The sequence below is a fragment of the Mustela putorius genome, unplaced genomic scaffold (genome assembly GCF_011764305.1).
Source record: "Mustela putorius furo isolate JIRA1106 unplaced genomic scaffold, ASM1176430v1.1 tig00003898_pilon_pilon_pilon, whole genome shotgun sequence".
NCBI lineage: Eukaryota > Metazoa > Chordata > Mammalia > Carnivora > Mustelidae > Mustela > Mustela putorius.
This window is the reverse complement of record NW_025422047.1, coordinates 2,879,395-2,890,015: the sequence shown is the minus strand read 5'-3', so window position 1 is coordinate 2,890,015 and position 10,621 is coordinate 2,879,395. Positions and strand designations below refer to the sequence as shown.

The following is a 10,621-nucleotide window of genomic DNA, read 5'->3' as shown; positions in this document are numbered from 1 at the left end:
CTCTTTTAAGTTGGCTCAACTCTCACCTTCACAGTAAGTCCTATCTTGCCCTTTATCAACAACTAGCTCTTCCGCCTACTCTTGAATCCTCCCTACTTCCTGAATCCTCTTTTTTTTTTCATAGTACGTATTACTTTTTAATGTACTGTATAACATTTTTTAACATGTATGTTGTCTGCTCTATTTACCCTCTATAAACTCCAGGATAATGAGCCTTGTTTTATTTATGGATGTATCCTAAAGAGCCTCAGTCAGTGCCTGGTACATGAGAGACATTCAATAAATACTTAGCGAATGAATTGGGAAGCTAGATTTTCTTTCTCCAGGGCCAAAAAGGCTGTTCCGGAAGGAGCCTTCTCTGGCTTCTCAGCTTTTGTACCATGCAAAGGTCCAAACCCCACGGAACTTCAAGGTCAGGGGGCTAGTTCCATAGAAGGCTAGTTCCATAGAGGACATAGAAGGTCAAAACAAAAACAAAAAACCACTAAAGGGTGCAGTTAGTTTTTTGCAGGTGGCTGAGGAAGTAAAAGGCAAACTTCCTCTCCCTCTGCACGTTCAAAGTGGTTCAATTTGCAACACAAGTGACTTTGAATATTCTCCTACCAAAACAAATCCACTCCACTGGCCACCGCACTAGGGCCCAGCGACGCGGACCCTGCCCTTCCCCGAGCAGCTTCAATGCCCTCACTTAGGTGGTCAGGCCATGCCTAAATAGCAATTTTTTCTGGGCCAGGAGGTTCCTGTCACAGGGACAAGGCGCCGATATGGCGCGTCTCCTCCGGCCAGGCGTCCTGCAGGTAGCCCCAAGGGTCGCCGCGCTGGGCCGCTGACAGGCGGCGAGGCGAACACCCGCGCGAGGCCCCGGCGCGCGTCACGGCGGGCCGCGGCGGCGGCTACGGCTACCGCTACGGCTACGGCTACGACGGCGACTCCCCAGCTCCCGCCCCCGCCCGCCGCACGCACGCGCACTGAGCCCAGCATGAGGGTCGCGGCTCTGATCAGGTAACGCGGCGCCGGAGTGGCCTTCCTCCTCCCCTGCCAGTCTGTCATCTTTTCCTGCTGATTGGTGGGAGCTGCAGCCGGCGCTTTCGGTTGCGCGGAAAAGAGAGTGTTTTTGTGGGAACCGCGTGTCGGGGCATCCAGCGGCTCCTCCCGGTCACAGGAAGAGGCGGAGTTTTCAGGCCATTGCTTGGTCCGGCGTGTCCCGCCGTCTGGGACTGGCGCTCGTCCTGTGTGCCTGTCCCCGCCTCTCTTTTTTTTCCTGGCCCTCAAACTTGGATGCACAGGGGGAACTTTAAAACCCACCCATGTCTGCAGTCTCCCGCCAGAACGCTGGTTTCACTACTGTGACACGGCCCAGGATTTCATTCTTAAAAAAGTGTGATGGGCCGTGACCTTTGAGAGCCACGGCTTCACTCAGTTCTCTACAAGAGTTCCTTCAGTCTTTCTGCTCGGTCCTTCGGGTCCGCCTTTCTCTCCCGAGGCTGTAAATAGCTCCAGGCCCCTCCCACTTAAGGCCACCCCTTCTCACCTGATTTGGACAAGGTGTGTTTTACCTTGGGCTCAAGTACAGGAAAAGGGTCTCTTTTCTCGGGGTTAAGGTGGAATTGTGTTAGTTTTATCCTAGATCTAATTGCTTTTGCTACAGACACCTTAAGTGCTTTTAGATTGACGTATGGTAACGTAGTCTATTCCAAAAGGAGTTTTAAATCTATAGTAACGCATTATATTTAGGTGTCTCAAGTAAGTCCTAAAATAACTAAAGACAGGTCAGTTTAAATGTTTCCAAATGCAATCTGTAAGCTGAAGCAAAAGCAAACTTAGTAACATTAAAAAGGGACTGTAAACTGCAGTACTTGAATATTTGATGAGGTTTGGACCTGTACAGAGTATCTGAAATACACAACAAACCATGTTTTCTTTTGTAAGCCCATTGAATATTTCATACACGTTTTTGTTCAATGTGCTAGTTAATTGATACTGGCTAAGAATAATGACCTATTAAGAACTCTTGATGTAACATTTGAATCCCTTCTGTAGTGATTGGAATATTCCAATTTATTTTACTTAAGTGCCATTTTGGGGACTCTATAACGTCAAACTAATTACTGTTATTCAGTAAATATCTTCCGTAAAGTAAGTGATTAATCTCTGACCACTGTGGTCTTCATTTGATCAAATAGACAAGAATAAAAAGTAGTTCAGGAAATGAGTAATTCACATCATATGTGATTTGCCTAAAGTGTAGCTATTGAAGTAAGACACAGCAACTGAAGATTGAGATCTTGGAAGGAAGGATAGAAGATTGCTGTAATCCATTACAGTAAATATTCAGTAATGTGCATATATTACTCTATTATAAAAAAGGAAATTACTTAAAAATGGCAATGTTGGAAAATTCTTGCTAGATTGTAAGAAATATATATAAATGTATAAATGTTAGGAGAATGAATGCTGTAAGTATGAATATATAACAATTTTATATATGAATATGAATGCATACATAATACATACATTTATATGAATATACATTTGAATATATATGAATTTAAACTTAAATACAGTGGATCTATTTGTAATATATCTTGTGTGTGTGTGTATGTGTACTAAAATGAGAGATGGAATATGTTTGTTTGCTCTAAGCAGTAAGTGAAACCAAGATTCTCACAATATCTTTAGAACATAAAGAACATTGTTCTCCTTATACACAAAAGATTGAATTAGTCAGTTTTACAGTTTAATGACAGCTTGAGGACTAGCTAAACCATTCTCTAGTTTTATAATGAAGCATGTACCCAGGCACATTGAGTAACTGCTTAGTATACCAGAGTTGGGAACTAAAATTTCAATCTTTTATAGGACTTCTCACCTAACATATGCTTATGTACTTTGTAATATTCTGAATGTGAGTAAGTTACTCAGCATTCCTTAAACCTTTTGTTCTTAAAATCTTTGTTGGACACTAGTGTTCCATAGAACACAGTTTGAGAAATAACTGTTTTTTTGTTGTTTTTTGTTTGTTTGGTTTTTTGGATTTTGTTTTGTTTTGTTTTTTAGATTTTATTCATTTATTTGAGAGAGAGAGAGAGCAGGAGCAGGGGCAGAAGCAGAAACAGACTCTCAGCTGAGCAGGGAGCCTGATGCTCGGCTTGATCCCAATACCGTGGGATCATGACCTGAGTCAGAGGCAGGCAGATGCTTAACTGACTGAGCTACCCAGGTGCACCTGGGAAATACTGTTTTAAAACCATGTTTGAGATTTTAGCACATTTTCAAGTGAATTATAAAGCTGAGTTCTGATTGTAGATGATGCCCTTTAATCTTTAGTATTCTAAAGAATTATAATTGTGGTTGTATACCTGTTCATCTTTGATGTTCTAGATATTCTAAAGAATTAGCCAAATCTTTTTGTCTTGAGAAAATAGAGCAGTGAAGTTCAATAGGGAAAGTTGTGGAAGATATAATAATGGAATATCAGAGTCTGAGAAAAGGGAGAATAATGTATAATTTTACTGTGCCTCTCAAGGTCTCCCCATGAGAAGTTCTGGAATAGTAGTTAATGATTTGATATAGTAGAAGCAAATAAATGTTGGGAACTAAAATATAAGGCAAAAGGACTAGCTTCTAGGACGAACAGTCTCTTTTTAAAAGTTTCTTGGACTGTGAATATATCTATTTCCTGTAGATACACTTGCAGATTTTAGGCAAAAATTAGAAAGAAAGGGAAGGGGGAGCGGGAAGAGAGGCAATGATAAGAAAGGAAGAAATATGTATAGTGAGAAGCAATAGAGTTTAAACCAAAATAGAGGTTGCCATTCAACCTTGTTATAGATGAACTTGTCATAGAGGTTGCCATTGACATAAAGGTTGTCATTCAGCCTTGTTATAGATGAAACTACTTGTCTTGACTAAGTTATATGCCCCTGCTTTCAGTAGATATGGTCCTAGAATTTACAAGTTCTTTCAATCTGTTTATTAGCTCTAAGGCTCAAGCATACCCTGCCAGCATCTGGATAGTGTTGGCTAAAGTATTAATGGTACTGATGTTTAACTTCATCAGTGTATTTTAGCATTTTGTTTTCTATCTCTACAGAATGTGAACCCACCCAGTACATCAAACGTTGTCATTAGATTGGATCTCAAATCTTTAATTAGACCCTTTAGTTGGTGATGGTCGCAAATTGTTAGATTTCTGACAGGAGAACAGAATAGATCTTTTTTCTGTTTTTCCGTAGAGAATTTCATCTGAGGAATATATATAATAGCTCTTTAGCTAGATTGTAAAATGAAATCATTTTTAAAAAATTTTTGAAGCCCTTTGTATATAAAGGAAAGCCACTATTATAAACCAAGTTTACTGTATTTTGTTGAGAGTGATCTTTGATAATGGCATATAATTTCATAAGCCCTTATGAATAGTAGCCTTATACATTCAGATTCATTTGCTCAGTTTTCTTATGTGATGGAAATTACATGTGTTTTTTTTGTGTCTTAATTGTATAGCAGCCTCTCAAGTATTCAGAAAAGTTGAGTAAATATATTTTGATATCTAATGATTCTATGCTTAATAATGGTCAGTAACCTGATATTTATCTTTTTATTTCTTTTTTAGTGGTGGGAAGGATAGCTGTTATAATATGATGCAGTGCATTGCTGCTGGGCATCAGATTGTTGCTTTAGCAAATTTGAGACCAGCTGAAAACCAAGGTAAGTGCATACCTTTAATAGGAAGTTTTCTAAAGGACTGGAACTCCAACTTCATAATTGCATTCTATTGTGTACAGCATGCAAAGACAAAAATAGAACTAATATATATTTAGCACCTAATTAGATGCTAGGTTCTATGCTAAATGTTTTTAATTACATGTCCTTGATCTTCATAAGAACTCCTAGAGAGCATTATTAGACAAGGATACTGAGACTCACAGTTTTATAAATTTGTCCAAGGTAGATAGCTAGAACAAACTTGCAGAGCTGAGACTTGAACCCCTGAATCTTCAGCATGTACTGTTGTTCCTCCATAAAACTCCCAAGTGTTTTAACCAACACACAGATAAATAAGATACAACCTCTAGGAGCTTGAGAAGTAAGACATATATTGATAAATGATCCATCTTAGATGTAAGCTAAACAGGTAAGACTTGAGAGAGGCATAAAGCAACACATTTCTGCTTTTTATTTGCCCGTGATAACAAGGACATCCACAGATAATTCACAGACCTCATTTTAGCTGTGTTTCTCAGTTTTCTTCCCCATGAAATTTCCTTTATCAGAAAGTTGGTTTTCCCTGTGTCCTTGTCGGTGTCCAAGTTTCCTCTATGGGCAAGGACATGAGTCTAATGGATTAAAAGGCCACCCTAATGATCTCATTTTAACTAATTACATCTGCAGTGAGCCCAGTTCCCAATAAGAACACAATTTGAACAAAGGATGTTAGGATTCAACCTTCAGTAATTTCTTTTATTTTTTGAGATCTGACTGACACAGCATTATATTAATTTTAGCTGTACAAGTTAATGATTTGGTGTTTGTATATATTGCAAAATGATTACCACAAGATTAGTTAACATCTATTGCCACATCTGGGTGGTTTTTTTTTTTTCCCCCAATTAGAATTTAAATAAAAGAAAAATATACACCAATTTGTGTTTTATACTGTTCTATTATACCCATATAACTATAGATATTATCTGTTAAGTATAATAGGGAGAGATTAACATTTGTCTGACTTTATTTAAACTGCTTCTCCACATGGCTCTTCTAGTAAGATCTTTTTATCATCCCCTTTACTCATCTTTTTTCAAGACCATGCTTTTGCTCTATTGTTATTTTAGGATGAATTAAATGAGTAGTATATGTGAAAACACTAATTAGAGTTCCTGGCATGAAGTAAGCATCCAGTAAATTTAGTTGAATCTGAATCTAGCGCTAAATATGTCCCTTTTTTCTTCCTTCCTTCCTTCCTCAAGGCTGCCAGTCTGTTGAATTTTTGTTTTTATATCATTTTACAGTTGTTGTCTATCTATTTTGTCTTTGGCTTTTATCCCCAAATAGATTGCTTTTAAGATTCTTGAGAGGAAGGTCATATCTTCTATGTTTCTTTTCTGTATCTTCTATGTTTTAATTGCACCTCAGCACTTGGGACAGCTCTGTGCCTCTGGTAGGCATTTACTCTGTTACTGGTGGACAGATGAATAATGACCTAACTAGAATTAGGCCTGGAAGAGCAAGCAGGTATTTCAGTCAGATACTTGAAATTTCTTTCCTTCACATTTTAAGACCCAAGTAATGCTGAAAGTGATGTGGGAAGACAGAGGTTAGAAATATTTTATAGGAAGAGAAGATGGGTCTTATAGAGGGTCATGGGGAAACACATACTCTAGGATTTTGCACTAGGATTGCAATGATGAATAATAGCATTTTAGAAATGTGTGGAAAATGACCTTTTTTTCTGACTTTAAATGATAAAGAGAAAACTTTTTGACTAAGGGTGAGTGGAAACATCCTGGAACTTCTGTATTGTAAAAGAAGAAGCAGAATTTTGTTGTAGACTTATGTTCTATTATCAAAGGGAAGAAATTCCCTTACTCCTTGTAGCTAATCGGGCAAGTGGGTTTTTTAAGCTTTCTGTTTGGGAGGTCTTGATATTTAAAAGGCAGAAGTTTGTATCATATATAATACATACAATGATATAATTTCCCTTCCTGGAGTTTCGATTTTGTCTTAAGCTTTTCTACTTGAATTATTATAGTGACTTTGTACTGAATCATTAATGTATAATCTTCCATGTCTCATGGTTCACTGGCAGGATGGGTAAAATGATAAACAAAGTATATCTCTAAATTATACCTCAGAATGGTGTGGAGACATTTACTTAGAATACTGTTAGTGAGAAAAAATTCAATAGTAAATGGAATTAAAATCTTATGAAGTAAAGGCTGGAAAATCAGCTGAAACTAAAGTAATGGTAGTGGAAGAGAATAGATGGTTGTGGGTTAGTAGATGGAAAGGGTTTAGCTAATCTTGATTTAAAGTCAGCAGGAAGTTGGTGGATTGTTGAATGTTTCATTGATTGACTTTTTCCCCTGTCCCCCAAACATGTTGCAAAAGAAATCTTAATGAGGAATAACTGGTAGAGAGGACTCCAGTATAAAACTTGTTAGAGTGAATTCATGGCACGGGGTTTTCAATGGGTAGTCTGAAAAGGAATTTATTCCCATCAATGGGGATAATGTGAACTTGTCTTAAAATTCACAAAACCATCTCTTTATGTAGTAGGAACTTTTGTGGCATGTTAATTGAGGTGCTTCAGGCAACAGGGGAGCCTTTTGGTTTTATCTGATCTCATAGCATTGTTGCAATGTAGGTTCCATTAATACAAGTTACATTGTGGTTAGGACTAAATGGAGCCTTAAAGGAAAATTGTTTTCTAGGTTTTTGAAGTCAGTAAAATGTTGTTGTTGTTCTTTTAAGATTTATTATTTATCAGAGAGAGAGTGAGACAGAGGTAAAGAGTGAGAGCACAAGCACATGAGCAGGGGCAGGGGTGGGGGGTTGGGAATTGGAAGAGGGAGAGAGAGAATCCCAAGTAGACTCCCCATTGAGCACTGAGCACTGAGTCAGACAGGGGGCTCAAGACTGAGACTGACAGGAGCTGAAATCAAGACTCAGATGCTTAACCCACTGAACCACCCAAGCACCCAAGTCAGTAAAATGTTGTAATTACTAGCTGACATCAGGAGGTTTCTTGCTCAGAAACTCAGAATTCTTTAAATATATAAATTCAGTTGTATCAATATACTTTAAAACTAATACATTTATAGATACAGTCTAAGTCTGAGATGGGATTAAGCTGAAAGGTTTTTAGGTGACTTTGGCTATATCTGTACTTCCTACTGTGGCCAGGAATAGACAGTTACATAATAATAATGCAAGTACATGGAAGCCAGTATGATGTGTGAGTTGGGTTCAGACCTGGTGGGCCAAAATGTGATGTCATGTGATGATGGTTTTGAACACAGAAGGGGCCCTTAAAATACAGTTTTTCATCCCTTTTTGTAGATTATCCTTCATGCTCACATTCACTAGATATTCTTGTCATATATACATACATACACCCATCTATACATATAGGTCAAACAAATTGTTTGTGACTTTTTTTTTACTTACTAACATAGTGTGAACATCTCCCATGTCATTAAGTATTATCCCATCACAGCATTCCCTAGGTATCGTCCTTGAAACACAGATACCTGATGCAATGTAGTCTTCTAAGACCATTTCAGAGACCATTCATACTCTCCCCTTATTGGAGTAGCTTAAAGCACATTAGCCTAGGAAGAATTCAGCAAAGATACCTACTTAACATGGTTCTCTCCATTTTTAATAAAGCTATTTGATTGTGGAATCCTTTTTGCATCCAGTATCTATTAATATCTCATGCGATTCCTACTCTATAGAACACGCTTTAGAAAATGCTCCTTCTTCATTTGCAGCAACATGGGTGGGTCTAGAGGGCATTGTGTTAATTGAAATAAGTCAGACTAAGATAGACAAATATTATATGATTTCATTTATATGTGGAATTTAAACTGGACAAATGACCAAGCACAAGAAAACAGACTCTTAAATGTGGAAAACAGCTAGTGGTGGTTGGGGAATGGGTGAAATAGATGAATTAGGTTAAGAGATACAGATATATTTATCAGATCGGGTTGTAAAGCACAACATAGTGAATATAGTTAATAATATTGTAATAATGTTACATGGTGGCAGATGGTGACTGTGTTTATTGTGGTAAGCATTGAGCAATGTATAGAATTGTCGAATCCATATGTTGCACACCTGAAACTAATACAACATTGTATGTGAATTATACTTCAATAATAAATTAAAAAAAAAGAAAATGCTTTTCTTCAAAATTATATTAATGGTTACATAGTATTTCATTATGTGAATACACAATAATTTTAGTGTATTGTGAATAATGCTATGATGAATATTTGCAAATAATATTTTGTACATTCATGATTCTTTTTTCTAAAAAGTAAATGTATAAGATCAAAAAGTTTGATCCAATATATTTGTCAGTTTATTTGTATCATCAAAAAGTCTGATGTAAGTCATTTATTTTACCTGTATCAGTATTTGTGGACTCTTGTGACAACCATGATTGTGTTATTACTTAGCTTAAGTTATGTTTCTGTACTCATATTTAACTAACAATATTGAATTTCATTTTCTTTTCTAAGATAGACAATTTTATTTAAAATATATTAAAAAACTTATGGCTCCACCTGAGATATGGTAACTTTTTATTATTTTTATTGGGATATATAGCATATAATTGGTATATATAACATACTAGTTTCAGGTACACAATGTAATAATTCAGTATTTGTTTAAACTACAAAGTGATTACCACAACACATCTGCTTACCATCCATCACCACACAGTTGACCACCTTCACCCATTTTGCCCATCCTCCTTCAATTTCTTTTCCCTCTGATAACCACAAATCTGTTCTCTTTATCTGTATGATTTTGGTTTTGTTTTTTGTTTTTTTCTTTTAAATTCCACACATGAGTGAAGTCATTTGATATTTTTCTTTCTCTATCTGACTTTATTCCACTTAGCATAATGCCCTTGTGTGTAGCAGTATATATGCCACATCTTCTATATCCGTTTGTCCACTGATAGAAACTTATATTATTTCTATATCCTGGCAATTGCAAATAATGCTGCAGTGAACATGGGGGTGCATGTATCTTTTTGAAACATTTTTGTTTTCTTTGGATAAATACCCAGAGGTAATTGCTGGATCATATGGTAGTGGTAGTTTTAATTTTTTGAGTGATCTCCATACTGTTTTTCCGTATTGGCTGTATCAGTTTACATTCCCACTGGTAGTGTAGAAGGATTCCCTTTTCTCCACATCCTCTGCAACGCTTGTCATTTTTTATCTTTTTGATAATTGCCATTCTAGCCAGTATTCAGTGGTCATTGTGGTTTTGATTTGTAATTCTCTCATAATTAGTGATGTTTAACATATTTTCATGTGCCATTTGGTCATCTCTATTCTTCCTTAGAAAAATGTCTGTTTAGATCCTCTGACCATTTTTATTTGGATTGTTTGGGTTGTTTTGTTTTGCTCTCAAGTTGTATACATTTTTTAATATATTTTGACTATTAACCTCTTATTGGGTATATGATTTGCAAATATTTTCTTCCATTCAGCAGGTTCCTTTTTCATTTTGTTGATAGTTTCTTTTGCTGGGTAGAATCTTTTTAGATTGGTTTGGTCCCTAAGTTTTGCTTTTGGAGTCAAATCCAAAAATTCAATGCCAAAACCAATGTCAGAGAACCTACCATCTGTGTTTTCTTGTAGAACTATTGTGGTTTCAGGTCTTTCATCTATTTTTAATTCTAATTTGTTCGAGTCTTTAATCTATTTTGAATTCTTTTTGTATATGATATATGTGGTTTCATTCTTTTGAAAGTGGCTGTGCAGCTTTCTCAGCACCATTTATTGAAGAGATTATCCCTTCCACAGTGTGTATTCTTGGCTCCTACTTTGTAGTAAAGTAATTTAACATATATTGTGGATTTATTTACGGGCTC

General features: G+C 36.7%; 1 protein-coding gene across 3 annotated transcripts in view; it reads left to right on the top strand.

The window, feature by feature from the left end:
- Positions 1-647: 647 nt before the first annotated feature.
- Positions 648-10,621, top strand: part of DPH6 (diphthamine biosynthesis 6) — a 175,346-nt gene continuing 165,372 nt past the window's right edge. The window contains exons 1-2 of one of the 3 annotated variants that reach the window (XM_004751053.3): positions 648-1,002; positions 4,613-4,707. In XM_004751053.3, coding sequence (XP_004751110.1) covers positions 980-1,002; positions 4,613-4,707 — 118 coding nt within the window. In that variant the 5' untranslated portion in view covers positions 648-979. The other 2 variants (XM_004751052.3, XM_045067770.1) reach the window with 2 other exon arrangements.